Source organism: Talpa europaea (genome assembly GCF_964194135.1).
Source record: "Talpa europaea genome assembly, chromosome: 1".
Taxonomy (NCBI): domain Eukaryota; kingdom Metazoa; phylum Chordata; class Mammalia; order Eulipotyphla; family Talpidae; genus Talpa; species Talpa europaea.
Window position 1 is genome coordinate 133,949,039 of NC_140073.1, and position 18,820 is coordinate 133,967,858.

General features: G+C 35.9%; 1 protein-coding gene across 4 annotated transcripts in view; it reads left to right on the plus strand.

Annotated features, from left to right (window-relative positions):
• PARD3B (par-3 family cell polarity regulator beta) overlaps nt 1-18,820 on the plus strand; it is a gene marked incomplete at both ends in the record, with an annotated part of 909,806 nt that overhangs the window by 451,190 nt on the left and 439,796 nt on the right. For all 4 annotated transcript variants that reach the window (XM_084247417.1, XM_084247420.1, XM_084247419.1 and 1 more), the window contains one exon: nt 16,263-16,351. In XM_084247417.1, the coding sequence (XP_084103543.1) occupies nt 16,263-16,351 (89 nt within the window). The remainder of the gene's footprint in view (nt 1-16,262; nt 16,352-18,820) is intronic.

Consider the following 18,820-nt stretch of genomic DNA (forward strand, 5'->3'; position numbering starts at 1 on the left):
CTCTCCTGCCGCCCGCTGCTCCCCTCAGCAGTGTACTTCGGTCCTTCTTCCTGCTCTGCTCCCCGCTCTGGCTCTGCTGAATTCTCTCACCCTCCCTCGCTTCTGACTGTACCCAGTGCTTGTATAAATAAATAAAAATAAGTCTTAAAAAATTGACCTTATGTTTCAATCTTTTTTAAGCCAAACATCTGTGAATAGAGTGGGACAAATACATATCATAATAATAAATATGGTTGCTGACTTTCATTCTCCATTTGCTAATGCTTTTTTTTTTTTTTTTGGTCTTTCTGCCTCTCATTTACCTCCTGTTCTCAACTTTGTCTTGTAGGAAGGAAAATCTTTCCCTTTGCCCTTCTAGTGGAATAGCTTGGGCCCAAGAATCAAATGGAATACATATAAATGAAAGAATGGAATACATATAAACAAAGGGGGTAAAATACACTTTAAATGATATAAATACACAGTGCTTGCAAATCTACAAAGAAAAATATGGCTCACAAGTTGACCAGATAATTGAAGCCTATGTACTATTGTAGGGTAAAGAAAATATCAGGCTTTTCTGCCCTTCCGCCATCAGGATAGATGATGGATCCTTGTCCTGAATGCATGCCTGATGGCGGGCACCTGGAATAGGGTGTGGGCATAGGTAGATGGGATTCAGCTGGGCTAAGACTGTGCTTTTAAGGGCGGCGTCAGGGGGACGCCAGCAGCAGTAGCAGCACCAGTAGCAGCAGCAGAAGCCGAAGCAGAAGCTGAAAGAGAAGCCGAGAAGCAGCAGAACAAACGTTAGAGAGCCCAGATAGAGTGAATACTTGCTGGGGGGCTGGGAGGCCTGCCAGCCTCCCAGCCAGCACCCCTGCCTGCCATATGCCTGGTGAACTCCAAATAAAAAACCTGCAAAACTACTGAGGACTCTGACTCCTCCTTTACCCGGTCTGCATGGGATCAGAAAATCTGCACTGTGCCCGTTCCTGCCTTTACAACTATCTTATGTCAAACAAAGCAAAAGGGCCCTGGGGACTCTGGGCTTGGAAAGCAAGTTATGGGAATAAGGGGAAGAAATGTATAAATAAGGACTTTCTTCTTGTCCAGGTGAGCATTTAAGGGGGTAAGAGCTGGCTCCTGCAGTAACTCTGTTCCTGGTAGGAAGACAACTTTACAAATGGAAGCTTCCTTTACAAGAAGGGAAATTTATGCTTTGCTTTCAGGCAGGTAGGATGAGAAAAAGAGCTTTTCCCATGCCTGTTGTTCTCAGTTGTCTTTAGTTCAAAAGAATCCTTATGCCAAAATGGCATATTTTGGAGTGGCATATGGTGTTACCCTTCAGTGTCAATAATATAAATTGATGTCAGTGATTGCTAACTCTACAGAATGGTGCAAAACAAGTGAATCCTTTTTTCTACATGCTCCAAGTGTTTGTGCCTGTTTGATAAGAAACATTAATTCATGACTTGGGAGGCCAAGGTGAGCACAAGGAGAAGGTGCCCTGGTTCCTGCCAGTGTCTACAGTCTACACTGTATAGCGGACTCCAGCCATCATATTTACCTCTGTTTCTCCTTTCTGGTAAGATGACAAATATGAGTCTGAAATCCCATTGATTCTCCCTTTACTCGAGTAGAGGGCAAGATTGAGTCTATTATATTGTTCATATGCTTTTCATGCAGTGAATGTTCTAACCATTACCCTTTCTGCACTCATGCATTTCAATTTTAAAGAATGAGTAAAATCCAAGCTTTTCCTTTATTGTCCTATTTGTAATTTGATCATTTCTTAGAAGAAGGTCACCCACAGAAAATTAACCAATATATTTGATTATATAGACCTATTATTTTTATTTCCTGTTGCCATTCCCTTCTGAAGAGCCGTTAAATGTTATAATTTTAATCGGCTGTGATTGCCTTCCATGTGAAGAGGTCATTCACTGAATTTTGTAGAGGCACATCACGTGAGTGCCTTCAGCTGCAGAAGTATTTCCCTTGTACTAAGAGAATAAGCAAGGGGTTTACATTGTCACTCAGTTTAAAGACCCTTATCAGTCACGAAGCATGCACTTTTTTATGCAACTATGGGAGTTCATTAAAAGTGTGAGTTTGCACCACTGATTAGACTTGACTGAGGGCCGGGATGTTGGTGTTGTGGCAAATAACAGAAATTGCATTAAAAAAAAAATCTCTATTTTGTTGAGGCCAAGGAAAGCTTTGATTAGAAAGATTTCTTCTTTTTCACTTGGGACTCTGTCTTGTGTTATGTAGCATTGATTAAGTGGTCTGTTACAGATTTGGAAAATAACTCCTTCATGGTTTTTTAGCCATTCCTTTCTTTTATACTCATTACTTATTAAAAATACAGTTTAAAGAACATTCAAGTTTTTGCCAGTATTAATGAATTGACATTTTACTGAATGACTAGAAAGACACAGTTCCTCTTCAGCTTACTTAGATCTGCCTGCAATTATGAAAAAGTGTGCTGATCTATGTTTCGTTGAGAGGGAAGATAGGGCACAGTCAGACAACAGGGTGTGTGGGTTGTCTGTTTACTGATACATTTCACTCAATAAATATGAGTATCCACTGGAACCTAAGATGGCCTGACATGGCTTGCTTTTTTCCAAACTCATAAGCTGAAAGACATGCCAATCTTTATGAGGATTTCAAATGACTTATTGGATATTTTCTGACTATAGATACAATGTTCTGGAAGCCTAGTGATGGGAGGGAAACAGCAAAGATGCATGTGCTATGGGGAAAAGTCAGCTCAGTGACTTGGGGAAGTTCTTTATGAGCATGATTAATAGCTCATATGTAAGAGGAATCAGACTTTATAAACAAACTGCCAATTTCATCCTCTTATAAGCTTTTGTTGCTTAAAGTTCTTGTCCTACAGAATTGCCCGACTGACTCTGCACAATTGGTAGATCTGGATGGGATTCAAAGATTAATCCAGAGCTGACATTTGGATTAAATCATCACTGTCTACTAGAAACAGTTCTAAAAATGTGCATTAAGAAAAGTGATTAGAGGATACCTCTGCCATATATGGGTGGTAATTGCCTGGGGCACGAGTTGGAGGGAGAGATTTAAGCATCAGAGGGAGAAATTTGTCAATCCCAGAATTACCAACAGATGGAGAAGGAGTCAAGAACATCAGACCTATAGCACTCACAGATTGAACATTTGAAATTTCATATATACCCACGTGAATAAGCCAAAGGTCCAGAGCATGCTATAATTTGCAATTTTGCCATGACACTTGTGACTTACTCACAATGGGAGGTTCGTGTGCAGAAGAAATTTAACTTCTTGTCAATGAGGCTTCGGAAAAGATTGCAGCCTTTGCTGACGGATTTTGAATGGGTGTTTTTCTGTGCTGCACCTCTCTCCTCCCAGGAGGTTCTCATGAAATAAATAGTCTGGCAGTGGGATAATCTCCCCCATCCACTTCGGTTATATTTGTGACAACTACTAACTGCCATATTCACCTATTCAGATAGTGGCCCATGTAGTAATTGATATTTAAGGATATGGCTTTGAAAACATTTATTATCATTCTTGGACTACAAATCACTTAAGATTCTGTCAAGTATCAGGGCTTGGATTACAGCTTTTCCCCTTGAGATCATAGTTAAGATTAGGGAATTTGAAAATCCCTGAAATTGTGTGCACAATTTTGTGTATATGTGTATCTTTTTGGGAAGAGGAACCATTACTATTATAAGTTTTGCAGGTAATGATAAAATAAGAAAAGTTCAAAACACTGCTTTAGGATTAATCTGTTAGTCTATATTTTCTTATAAGCAAGTCCTCAATTTTTTTTCTAAATTGTTTCATTATTATGTTGAAGAGGAACAAAATATCAACATTGAATGAAAAGATACTATTGGAAGACCTATTCTCATCATCATGGTTTTGTTTAAAATTGCAGAACCCATCCAATACATAAAGGGAGAACTTGATGCACCTGCTGTTACACATGGAATGCAGTTGAGTTTGGAGAAAGAATAGCAGTGTCTTTGAGACTCTACTGATTCTCAGTTGTATTGATTTGGGTAATATACAAAGGGGAACAGTAGAGGGGCCAGTCACTACCATCTCCTCTTTAGGTTCTTTGCTTTTAACTCGCCAGAATGAACTCATTAAGGTGAAGATTCTATGTGTTTTTTTAATCTCAGTGCCCCAATGCTTACTTGGTGCAAGCCTGGAACAAAGGAGAGGCTCAGTAATGGTGAATCTGATGAATGAAACCTATTTTGCTCATGGGTTCACTAATCCTGAGCTCACATTATTTGATGTTTTCTTTCCCCAGATCAACTTCTTGGTGAATAATGAGGACTTAGCCTAGAATCCCTCTCTTGGATTCCTGGTATTAATTTTTTATTTTGGTTACAGTTTTTAAAACAGAAGGTACTGAGTGAAGTCAAGGTGTAAGTACAGTCACCCAGTATGAGAGTGAGAGAAAAAGTGGGGTAGGGGGAGGTACATAAATTAATTTAAATGATGGTACAGGAATAGATGCTGAGAGACTAACTTGGAAATTGACAGCTGAAAGGAATGATAGCTGAAAGGATGATGATGTTTTTATCCAAAGGAGAAATCAGGGAATCTCAATCTAGAAGCAGCTCCAGGCACGAGGTTGGTAGCATGAAGAAAATGAGGGTGTCCTATCAGAGGGATGCTGAGGAAGTGGTTTTACTGGGGAAATTCCTTTTTCATTTCAATCATAGTGAAAGAGGAAATACTTGAAGACATTCTTCAGCTTGTGAAAGAGTTTCAGGGTATTCTTGCAAGCATTGGAGGTGGAGAGTTTGGAGGACTTTGGAAAGTAGACATTGAAGCCTAAGGAGTTCCCAAAGATGGTAAAACAATGAGAGAAGACAGTTGACCCAACAGCTGGATTCATCTTAATTAATGTTTGGAACTAAAGGGATGGAATAACTGAAAGAAGAGAAGAATTATTGAACAAAATTTTCGGAATGACTTTGTTACAATGGTGATACCTTGCTCACAGTCGGGCGTAAGGTCTCCACCCTGATCTTAAGCTCCAGTCTGGAGGTTCAGAACCTAGAAGTTTCTCCTGGCGGGCTTCCTTTCCCAGGTGGCAAAGGCCTGGCATCCTCAAGCTTCCAGTGACTGTGGAACTGAGATGGTTTTAAATATTGGTTTAGAAACATTTTATAAATAATGGAAGTCATATTAAATAACATTATAATAAATAAAATATAGAAACGTAAATAAAGAAATATAACCAGCCAGGTACAAATTGGTACATAGTCTTTTACATCAATTATTTCAATCCATAAATAAAGATTATTCAATTCCACTTTGAATTCTCTTGCCAGAGAGGCCTCTGGCAATGGTTTCAGCTTGCAGCTTTGAATGCAACAATATCATATTCATCTTTCAATCCCCCCCATAGGGTCCAGTAAAATATCCTGTACATTGTAGAAGGTTCATAAATGTTGGGATATATTTTTTCTAGTAAGAACTAAGAGCCTTTAAGGAAAATGTTTTCTTTATCCAGCAAACACTTCTGAAGTGGGATATTATATATTTCAGTCCTGTGGTAGGTAATAGGTGAATAAAGATGGGAAAGACACTTTCCCCACCTCAAAGAGATCCTAACAAGGCAAGGGAGACAAATCCATAAAGGAATCATTGCCTACTCTGCAATACATGCCATTATTGAGCTGTGCATGGCATGAAGGTGGCCTGAAAGAAGGGAGACTGAGTCCATGCAGAATGTCTTAGAAAGTGCTCACACTGTCACAGAATATTAAAGGGTGGATAGATATTTGCCAGTGTAAAAACCAATGTATTATATAGCTGATGTGTCAAGATGTTTATTGAGCATCTACTGTCTTCCAAGTTTTATTTTGGACTTTTGGAGTGTATCAGTGAACAAGACCACTGCCCCAGTGGTGTTTATGTTGTAGCTATTGATTGCTCAACCAAGGAAATATTCATGGAGCAGTGCTTCCCCCACCCCTCAAGAACTGTAAACAATTTTAATGAAAAGGCATTTGTATTTGAATGTTGGTTCCTTCATAGGATCCAAATGTGTTCTGGTCTGACTATAAGGAGTTTGGCAGAATCTCTTCCAACTCTATTGTCTTTATACCAAAACAAAGACAAATCTTTGGCTAACCTACTTAGGTCTGCAGTTTATCTCTGTGGTTAAGATTTCTGCACCTTATTTAAAACTATTTCTACATATTGTTAAAATTCAAGACAATGCAATCAGCTCTAGCTCACCCCACTTCTGTTCTCCATAAAGAGTGTTGTGTCCTGTTGTCCTTCACCCCTCACATATGTCATAGCAAGTCTTGCTTCAAGTGCATCTTCGGTTGTCTGAGAAAAATCCTCCCCCAAATTGTTTATTTTCAGTAGGTCTTACAAGATAAGCTAGTGAAATCGTTTTTGAAACCAGAGGCTTCTAATAAAGGTGTCAAGGACTGAAATGCAAGAATGACAAAGTGAATGGCAAAATGATTGTGTGGAAAGATTTATGGAGGTCATAGAGAACAAGTGCACGTGGCAGGGTGAGGGGAGTTGGGCTGAATGAGAAGTGAAATGCCGCAGATGATAGGCAATAAGAAAGACTGTTTTTTTCAAGTCTTTGAACATGCCTTACTCCTGAATGAAGATGGACTATAAACTTGGTTCTCCAGCCAATAATGATAAAGGATTATGACAGGTGCTTTTATTTTTTAAACTTTGAGAATTAAAATAAAAATTTAAGCCAAGCATTGCTTTCTTCCTGAAAAAGTTACGGACTTGGTCTGTGGATTCCAAAATTTTCTGCACCCTGTTTTCATTATAAAGACTTTCATAGTGAGGGGCAGCAGAAAAGTGTGCCTGCACCAGCGTGAGTAAGATGTCTGTGCAAATGAAAGTATTCCTTTCATAATGTGTCCTTTCATCTTTGTATTCTCTTAACCAAACCTGGAACTTGTAGTTTTGCTTCATGCTTATGACACCCTTTATTCAAGCTTGCTTGAAATATATCTCAACCAGCAAAATGGAAGTGGTAGGGCTCAAAATGTCTTGTAATTGTTGAATTATCCTTTCTTTCTCAGGACTTTTTGTGTTTTCCAGCTCTTAGTGATAGAAGTTACACATGAAGTCCTGGTATCATCCAATTATCCATTTTGACAAACCTGTATTCTCAATATTTGAGATGATGGTATAGTTTAAATAAGAGATTAAATGGAGGAGAAGCAGATATTTACAAAAACTTTGGTCATTTGTGTATTGAAAGGAGCACATTCTCAAGCAAAGTCCTATGTGGGGGTTGGCCATGCTGTGCAAAATGGTCACCCTTTCAATAATTGTTATCTTGGTGTGCCTCTGCATTCAGCTTAGGCATTTTTGGAGTATATAATACAGAAAACTAAGAGAATGACCTACAACTGTGTAGGGGAAATAAACCAGTTATATATCAGTCATATAAATATGTATGTGTCAGTCTTGTATTTGGGGAAAAATGCATGTGTTTTCTACTTTTTAGCACCTTTAACGTGTTACTGGAGTATGAGTAAGGAACAGTGGGCTTTAAAATAGGATTTTGAGAGTTACCTCTTTGAGGTCCTGATCTTCTGTGTTACTGAGGACCTTTATGTAGCCTTTCATTAAGCATCTCTGTGCAGGAAGCAGCACACCCATTGTTGAAAGATCAGCAGGAGAGATGAATATAATGTTGCTCTTGACATCAATAGCTGTTTTTACTTTTGATACTGTATGAGATTGACCAGTATGTTTATGTTACCAGTCTCTTAACCAAAATGAAACTTATCCTCTTCCTCACCCTTTTTTTAAATTCAGTTGTGTTTTGACTGCCTGGCATCAGGTTTAACCAAGGTCACTTTATAAGTTTCTACCAAAAACTGTAAACAATTAAAAAATGTACCAGGTAAAATGTATAAAGAGTAAGTGGTTTTTTAAATGTATCTTAAAGATATGTCTTCATAAATCTAAATCAGAACTCAATACTAAGACAAGGAAATCCTAATAATGAACACAGCAAGTGTTCATTGTTGCTGTGTTCATTATTAGTGGTAAGAAGGAGAGAAGATCTCTAGGAAAAGATCATAAAAAATAAATAGAAATAAAATGATGAGGGGGTTGGTTTTATTTCAAAACCCTCTTGCCATAGATTTGTTCTTCAAAAGTTGTTAAGAAAGTATAAAATTATATATCTCTATGAGACATCACTTTTCAAGGAAGGCTTTCCAAGAAAACCTTTGATCAAATAAATAACCACCTCTTAACTATCTTTTTTTTTAAAAAAAAAATGTCTATTCACCAAGGGTTTACCTGTCTTACTATTTGGTATATTTTCACTGAGTTCTGGGGCATTGTATACCTAGAATGAAGCTGAGAAATCTTTTATCCCCGTTTTACAGAAAATGAAAGTGATCACCAGGAAATTAGGTATCTGGTCACCATGTAAATCAATAAAAGAATCTCCATTGGAATCTGTGTTTCATTTTTCTTAGACCAGAGTCTAATTTTACTTATATTCCTTGGTCTTTCTCTCTTAAAATTTATTTTTATTGAACCTTTGAAAACTAATCAGCATCTCTGGTATATAAACCAGATGAAGAGCAAGGACAGTCATCTCTGAATGTGTTGAGAGTCATTGGGATTTAATTTGTACATTGTGACATCCACGACTGCATGATCTCTATGAGACAGTTAAGATTTTTAATTTTTCTACATAAATTACGAAGTCCAGAATGGTTCATACTCAGTCCAGTTTATCCCATATTCATTGAAGTAACTTTCTGCATGTCTTTGCAGCGACACACCCCACAAGCCCAGGTTTTGAGCTTGGTCACTTTAATGTAAATGGTGTTACATGCTCCCAAGTTTAATATGGGGCTAGTTAGATTACATAATGCTCTAATTGTGTTACCTCAAAATAACTTTTTTACTTTAAAAATGCAATTAAGAGAAGTCATATCTAGAATAATGAAATATCTGATAGGTGTTCAAAATCATTCTTTTAATGTTTAGGGATATGATATTATTTCTTCACCAAAATTTGTCTAAAAATCAGTAGCTAAGAAGCATTAAAAGGTAGAAATGATTAACATGCTTGTGTGCAGACCTAAATCTTAGTAGACAAGGGTCCAAACTAATCTTGATTCTTATTTTGACCCTTAGTTTCTTCTTGACCAAGATGTTAATCTTTTTTACCTTGAATATGTCATATGTATAAAATTGGAATAGGAATATCAACAAAGCACATAGGATCATATTGAATATGCATCCCATTATATGTGAAATGTTTTGAGATATTTGAGAGAAAGGTAGTGTATCGAAGGCATTATTAGAGCTCATGTTAATGCCATTGAAAGAAAAAAAGTCTGTAAAATGAATAAGAAGATCAATGTTCATTAAGTTAGCAACTACTTACCATGACACAGAGAAGGAGCACTGGATTAAGAATAAGAATCCTGGATTCTGACTTTGTCATTATCACAATATGTAATATAGGGTCATCATCTCACCTTCTATGGTCTCAGTGTCCTTAGCTATAAAAAGTGGAGTAGGCTGATTCAGGGCACCATTCTTTCAGGGCTCAATGGCTATTACTTTGAATCCCTAAGGGGCTGCATTAGATACTGTAAGGCCATGTGTTTCAAGTGATTTCTTTGATGAGCAGCATCAAGAAATTGCTAACTATGCAAACTTAGCTCTAGACCTACTACATCAGAAACCCAGAACAGACCCCAGCAATTTTGTATTTTCAGAAGACTCCACACATCTGATCCATTCCAAACAGAAGACCTCTGTTAAAAGTAAAATAAATTAGCTATAGTCCTCATCCTGAAGAAGCTTGTAATTTAGCATTTTTGAAATCTCTAATTTTCTTGCCAATTTCTAGATCTACAGCTAAACTATATATAATATTTACATATATAATTATAAATTGGGATAATTATAGCAATATAAAAATTATGGATGTATTAAAATGCTAGGACTAAAACATTTTGTATCTATGAATCTTGCTAAGGGATTGCCCACAACAAGGCATTCCCAAGGCATGAAGAATATATACTAGATGAAGTCTGAATAACAGTGCATGACTACCAAAATGTATGTTCATTCCACGTGTGCTTACCAAATACAACTTGTTTTTATGTTAGCACAGACATTCTTGTTCTAAAATGTAAAAACAAATATTTTGAAATTATGCCCAGAATTTTAATTTAAAATTTACATTATGTTTATGTATGAGCACCAGGCACATAACCTGGTGTACAAATCTCTGTATAATTTTTCTATTACTCTTACTCTAAAATTCATGTGCAATTTCAAAAGAAACTTGCAGTTGACTTTTCAGAAAGCAAATCATTTTTAAATGCACCTGAGCTTTTGAAACATAATTCAATTCCTGTTAAAATTCTGTGGGGTATTTGTTTCAAATGTGGCTAAAATGTATTGAAAGGGAAATATCAACACCATGTATTTTCATCTGTAGGTAAAGGTGGACATCTATTAATAATGGGACATCTATTTTAATTATGATCTGGGAAATGAAAAACTGAGCTGCAAAACTGTTGTTAATATTGCTTTATTACTGTGGTCAACTAGGGAGAAACAATGAGGAATTGGGTGGCATTTTCCTCCCAGAATTTCTATTAAGAATGTTGTTTATTTGGAGATATAAAACTTAATAATGCTTTCTAATAAATATACATGTCTGTATGAAATCAGCAACTTGTACCAGTCGTGAAATATGGAATGACAGCGTGGTGCCAACACCACGATCACTCTGGAGAGAGGGCACCTCCTGGTGCCAGGCCTTCCTGCAGCCTGTGAGCACTTGCAGTTGTTAGCGCTCCTGCTAACTAAATGTAAACACCTTTACTTTCCAGCTGCTGCTAATTGGTTTGGGAATATTTATGTAAGTGTTGATTTTAAAGCTAAAAATAGTGCAGTGATGTTTAAATCCAACTCATTCTGGCTGTCAGCAATGCTCCCGTGATCCTGAAAGTGTTGCTAAAAATGCTCACTTTTTAAAAATTGTAGTAATTAAACTTGTCTGTTGTGAGAGCCACACATGATGTGTTCCTTTCTCTGACAAAGAGGCAAAGGACAAACTTCTTAAAAGTCTCTGCCTGGTTGACAAGATATGACCTCCTACTGAACTTTATTAGAGAGTAAAGGATTGCAATGCTGCTAAAAGTGGGAGATAAAATCAATTTTGAAATAGCTTCATGTGCTTATATCATATGCAGCTGATTATATCCCTCTATTTTAAGTGAACATTGAAAATAGAAATTGTAATAATTGTAATAATTTTATTAATTAAATTAAGTATAGAACTTCCCAAATCATGCAAATTTGAGAATTTCAAGTCACATAATATTTTCTCAAGTCTAAGTGGAAGAAATATAGTGCTGTTCAGCACCAGTTGTTTATACCTCTAATTCTTCACAATCAGACTATTTTTGCCCCTTTATTTCTAAATTTAAAAGTCATGATTCTACATATTTTTTTCGAAGTTATTTAAATGAGCTGTGAGATAAAAATCATCTTCACTTTTATATATGCATGATTTCGTGACTCTTCATTTCACTAGTAATTTAATGAAGGAAATGTCTAAGTGTTTCTAAATTATTGCTCATCATTTCTTTTGTAAGTTTTGGAAAAAGTGACTTTGTGTACCTTGTTTAAGAAGGTGCCTTTGTGAGTCCTGAAGCCCTACTCACCTTCGGTGTTGTTGGAGTCAATTTAGAATGGAGTCTATGTCCTCTAAGAGGCCCTAAGCATCTGCCTGCCTGCCCCATCTCTAGAGAATATCAAAGGCTTTTTTTAACTAAAAAAAATATATCAAGAGAAATGATTTTGACCAGTAACAAATACTGCCCATTGGTTGAGATAATAAACTCTAGGCACTGCCCTTTTTGATAATTTTGATGCTACTTTTAAAATGTAACTCTTATCTTACCCACATAAGTCAGTGTGTGCTCTTTTTTTAAATCTACTCAGTTCAGAAATACCTCAGCAGATTATCACATTGTAATTGGTCCAATGTTTCCTTCATATTCTAATTGATATTTCCATAGACTCAGAGCACTAAGTATATGTAAAGTCAGGACTGGAGCACAGTGCAGATTTTCTGATCCCATGCAGACCGGGTAAAGGAGGAGTCAGAGTCCTCAGTAGTTTTGCAGGTTTTTTATTTGGGGTTCACCAGGCATATGGCAGGCAGGGGTGCTGGCTGGGGGGCTGGCAGGCTGGCAGGCCTCCCAGCCCCCAGCAAGTCTTCACTCTATCTGGGCTCTCTAGCGTTCGTTCTGCTGCTTCTCGGCTTCTCTTTCGGCTTCTGCTTCGGCTTCTACTGCTGCTGCTACTTTGACTTCTACTTCTGCTGCTGCTGCTGCTGCTGCTGCTGGCGTCCCCGTGATGCCACCCTTAAAAGCACAGTCTTAACTCAGCTGAATCCCATCTACCTATGCCCACACCCTATTCCAGGTGCCCGCCATCAGGCATGCATTCAGGACAAGGATCCATCATCTATCCTGATGGCGGAAGGTCAGAAAAGCCTGACATTTTCTTTACCCTACAGTATATTGTTGGACACAAATAGAAACTTTAAGTACAATCGGGAAAAGGTCCTCTTAACCTTGTAGAATGTTGACTGGCACCAGAAAGAATGGCTTTTTCATATGTTTGCAAGGGATTGACTAGAAAGTTGCAGTAGAGAGCAAAGAGGTATATAGTTAAAACTTTATAGCAAATGTCCCAATTTTTTCCTTAACTTTCTTGATATATAAATCCATGCAGAATTACAAAGGCAAAAAAAGATATTTATTTTAATCAACTGCTACTGCTAGATGTTCATAAATTAAAGCATGTGATTTTAAGATGGTAATACACTAAATTGATGTAGATTCAATGTGATCCTTATCAAAAATTCAGCTGTTGTTTTTTTCAAAGGTCATGTTCTGATTCTAAAAAATATTCATAAATTCAAGGGACTCAGAAAAATCAAAACAAACTTGAAAACAGCAAAATTGGAAATGTTTTACTTTCTGGTTTTATAACTTTGTACAAGACTTTGTAAACTGGGGAAGAATACATATATAGGGCAATGGAATTGAACTGAGAATCCAAAAATAAACCCTTACATTTTTTGTCAATTGAGCTTTGATATGAGTATCAAGACAATTCAATGGGACTGGTCTTTTCAATAAATGGTGCTAAACCACTAGAAATCCATATATAAAAATGAATTTAGAAACCTACCTCATATCACACATGAAAATTTATTCAAGATGGTAATAGGCCTAAATGTGAGTGCTGACACTGTAAAACTTAGAAGGAAATTTAATAGCAAATCTATGTGACATGTATTCGACAGTGATAGCTATAACACCAAAACACAAACAAGAAGTGAAAAACTAAATTGAAATTCATTAACCTTCATTAAAATTTAAAACTTTTGTTCTACAAAGGACACATCAAGAAGGTAAGGAGACTGTCCACAGAATGAAAAAAAAAAATTGCAACTCATGTATCTGTTAAGAAATTTGTATAAAGAATATTTTAAGAACTCTTACATCTCTATTTTAATAAGAAACATAATTACAGACATTTCTCCAAAGAAGATATACAGATTTCCCATAATCACTTGAAATGATGTTCATCAGCATTTGTTATTAGGGGAACATAAACCCAAAAACCCTTCACAATCTGGGATGGCAACATTTTTTAAAAGGGAAAACAGCTGCTGTTGGTAAGAATTCAGAGAAATTGGAACCCTCATATATTGCATATCGGAATGTAAAATTGTGTAGACACTTTGAAGATAGTACAGCAGTTCCTCAGTATGTTCAGTATGGAGTGGCCATACTTCTACTCCTACATATGTACCCAGGAGAACTACCAGCAAGAACCTCTTGTTTTTAGCAGCATTATTTCATAATCTTCTTAGCATCATTTTTCATAATAGGCAAAAGTATAAACAATTGCAAATGTCCATCAAGAGATGAATAGGTAAAGAAAACATGGTGTACCCATACACTGAAATATTATTTGGCCATACAACAAAATGAAACACTAATATATACTACAACAGGGATGCTTGCTTCAGAACATCTTGTTAAGTGGTAGAAACCACATATCTTAATGATTCTATTGATATGAAGTTTGAAGTTTCCAGAATGAGGTGGGATCTCTCATGTGTAAGGATTTGTCTTACACAATCTCCCTCTTGTGTAAGAGACATAAATAAGGAAGTTAATTCTTTTGACATAAATGCAGTCATAAGAAGTCCTGACATGAGCAATAGTAACAATTTGATGGCCAGAGTTCGGGGGCGGGGGTGCTGCAGGAAGAATGGAAAGTAATGGTTAATGGGTACGGAGTTTCTTTGGGGGAGGTGGTTTGAAACTGTTCTAAAATCTGATAATGATGATGGTTGCAAATTTCTATGACTAACCTAAAAATGACTGAATTCATAAAATGAATTTAATGTTCTGTGAAGTATATCTAATGAAACTTTTCTAACATAAAAGAGTGGGTCTTGAAGTCCCAGCCAAGCCTGAAAGGATTGCAGTTAGAGCTCTGGAACGTCATGAGAGATTCCACCTCAGAACTGCCCAATCAAGTGACTGTTAAATCTGACTAACAGTTACAAGGAGAGATAATGTTTATTTATTTTTAATCAGTGAAATTTTGGGATAATTTACTACACAGCGTTAGTTCTGTGTTACTCGGTCCATTTATCCATTAACATTCCCAAATGATCTCTTTGTGTGTTATATGCTTAATTTATAGAGGACCAGACAAACCCTTACCCTTCAGGGAGCTCCCTCTTATGTAAGAGACACAAATAAGGAAGTTAATTATTTTGACATAAATGCAGTCATAAAATGTCCTGACATGAGCAATAGTCACAATTTGTTAAATTGTCTACCTATTTTTATAACCTGACCAACCCTGTCTCTTTTCTCTGTAACCGTATATCTAGACCTTCATCATAATATGAATGTTCAAAAGCTTTCAAAGACATTTATCTTTTAAGATTTGGTACCTTAAACTAAAAAGCATTCTTTAACCTTATGAATTTTCTTCCCATTATCATTGTGAAGAGAAAAAATGTATATTTTAAAAATGTAGTATAGAATAACACCTACATAAAACCAGCAACTCCTACATGAAATGTTATGGTCCAAAATGAAATGTGTGTGTGCGTGTGTATATACTTTTTACTCAATACACTAACTAATTGAGTTATGACTCAATATCTTTTTTTCTTCAGGTTATTGATGTACAATCTCTTAAGTACAACCTCTTATCTCACATAGTTGCTTTTTGTTGTTGCTGAAGCGATGCCTTCAGAACAAGGAATGCTCTCCTTATAGGTGTGGTTGTCGATAATGCATTTTCTCCATGTGGTTTGTTGTTTGAGTGAAACATATGTCCAGGATTCTTAATACTATTGTGACTACTACTGAAGATCAGTGTATCTTCAGAATACACTGTATTACTGTTAGTGTACAGTTCCAAAGATTAACAGAGAATTGATGTCTTGAATAAATGAGAATCTAAATCAGGCTTGCTTCTAGAATCTATTCTGTCCTTTACATTATATCCAGCCTAACTTTGCTCCTGGAGCACAGGACCTCTTTGACCCCCTTATCTCCTGGTAATAAAGAGTTTACCATTTTAGAAATTAAGTGGTTAATTTTAGTTTCTATGTACTGAAGATTATCCTTAGCATCGAAGTCTCATGGCAAAGTGAGAATTCCAGATTTATTTTTCTGCCCTATTCCTGTTAGACTTTTGATAGACATGACCTTGCCAAGTAACATTTTTTTCCCCATGGGCTTTGCTTTCTTTGTATTTTTATTGTCATCAGGGGGTGCAAGCAAATGCAGTATCTTAAAGCTCATACATCACCACCTGTCAGTAGTACCTTCCCTTTGGTACCCTAACTCAGTTAAAACACTCAGTCCCAAAAGCTTATGCTTGAGTAGCAGGAAGTTAAATGATCTATTCCAAAGTTCTTAACATATTACCTAGTGTAAATTGCCCATTTGAGTATTTCTGAAACCAAAAGGGAAAGAAAAGAACATTGAAAGCATTGAAAAGATTAACACCTGTTTCTAGTCTTCAAAGAAATTAAAGCATACTGTACATATAGATCCTGAGTAAAACCATTCACCCACTCATGTTGAGATGATCTATTCAAATTTTTAATTCTGTATGCATAGCATCTACATACTTATGGGTTTGTTTCATTACAGGATTCCACACAGAATGTAGAAGAGAGAGAAGTTATAAATGGTGTACAGACAGAACTACTGACATCCCCCAAATCTAAGGATGCATTGAGGTATTCTATTCATACAAATAATATTTATTTCAATTTAATGTTTGTTTCTTCAATAGTTCATAATTGCTTTTATTTTATAGGAAAGATGAAGATAAGTAGATTAATATATTGAAATCTGCTCCATATCTAAAATTACTATATTACCCTTTGCTCTCATTTTTTCTAGGATATGAAAACTTCTTAACAAACATACATACAAGTGAGCCACAGTATTTCCAATATTCTCTGCAACCTGGATTCTTTAATTACTTTTTCTCTTTGAACAAGTTTAAATGAACATTTTATAGTTCATTGTGGTTGAGTGTTTTCCTTTGACGTTAGTTCTTTGAAAGTCGCCTTGCTTTGCGTTTTAACAGACCCACAATATTTTACTTCATGTACACAAAATGAATTCAGTCTGTTTACCAGGACTTTTCATGTTTTTAATGAAAATAATTCATTATACAAAATAGTTGTGCTCATTTTACCAGTATTTTCATTGCTCAGCCTTAATGTCCAGTTCAATCCTACTTATTGCTGGGATTCAATTCCCTGTTCTGTTGCTTACTGGTTCTGTGAGACTACATAAGTTACTCATCTCTCTTTACCTTAGATTCTAGTCTATAAAATAGAAATATTAAAACGTTCTTCAGAGGGTTGGCATGAAGATTAAAGGAATTAGCATATGCAAAGTTCATTGAGCAGTGTCTTACGGAGTAAGCCCTGTAACTATATGCTGCTGTTGCTACCATAATGTTGTTGTTATCATCATCATTATCATTATTAATCATTATTATTATTATTGTCATAATCATTGCCTTTTCTAAGTTGACTCAAATTTTGCATAAGGAAAGTAATTCCATATTTAATGGGTGGTTGTCTTCAGCACTAGAAGTTGATGCTTCTGAGCTTAATGCTTATTCAGTCAACATACTCCTTCTTTCATTCCAATCATGAATAGTGAAACATTTTACATGAATAAACCATTTTTTAAATATTATCTAAACATCCCTTCTCATGCCTTCTGTCCATTTGTTACAACCATTGTATTCTCTACATCAGGAATCTAAAAATATGTTCTTCAATCCTACACAATTTAAGAATTTTTTAAAAATCAGTTTAAAAAGTTGGAAAGATTGAGGTCATTATTCCCTTTTAATCCATATGATTATTTGTTACCTCAGAAAGTTCTAGCAATCTTTCTAATAGTGGAAATCTATTGCATCCTTATTATCCGATACTGTATGTACAATGTACATGTGTTCTTTATTTTTTTTCTTTAAAACTAACAACATTGTTAGAAATTTATTATAATTTCCTCACTGTACAAATCAGAACACTGATACTTTAAATGATTTACTCAAACACCTGACTCCATGTCACTTTCTCTCTAATTTCATAAGCAAATTATGGCTTCTTTCTGAAACAAGCATCTCCCCTAGTTCTGTCTGTCCCTTACCCTAAAACGAGTGGCCTCTCCCTGAATTATATTATCTTAATGCTAAAAATCTTTGCTTTGTGTAAAGAAATTAGACCTGCAAACATCTGCTGTATTCTCGTCCTCAAGCTTCATATCTTTCTTCTGAATAGAAACTAAATGAACCGCTTTCCATCTGGTTCATGCAGCAGAGCTGTTCATAATAGTCTTCTATTCAGCCACAGGCTCTCTACATTCACCCATAGTTTTGACCCAACCACTTAGACCATTAACAATTGGTTCTTGTGGCTATTTGAATCAGTTGTGTCAATTGGATCATGCTACATTTCACTTGTTTAATATTAACCATTGGAACTAATGCCTTGTGACTATCTGCTTTTGTTTTGGTATGGCATAGACAATTTTATAAAGTTAGCTATTTTGACTTTAGTTAAATACTTCTGACTTTTCTTTGTACAAGAGTGTTTTTCCTTTATTCCAGTGGACATTTTGTCTGTATTTCACAAGAAGCTGCCAATTCCATTTCCTTTCACAGCTAAAATATTCTTTCTACTTCATTTTCTACATTTTCCATTCTCAGTCCACCTCTAAAACATAAATAAATGCATATATATGTATATATATATATATATATATATATATATCTCCTGCCCACTGGTCCTGAACCCAGCTCTGCAGTTTGCCTAAACAAATAGCATTAATAGCATATTTTCACATCTTAGTAAAATCTTACATATGAGATATATATTCAAATAATTATGTCCGGCCCTACTTACTGTGTTTATCTTTCATGAAGTGTATATATACAGAGGTTTCTACAGAACTCCACCAAGTATATATATAACACTGAGGGTTTTTTTTCCCTCCTTTGAAATAAAAATACATGGGTTGGTCTGTAAGACTCCCTTTTTTAAATGCCTTTCTTTCCATTTTGAAACAAATTATAGAAATTTTACAGAATATGGTTAAACATGTTCTTTGTAAAACTTGTAATGTTTGCCTGTGTCATGTAGATCTAATTCTCCATGAGTGCCTTTATAGTACAATCAACA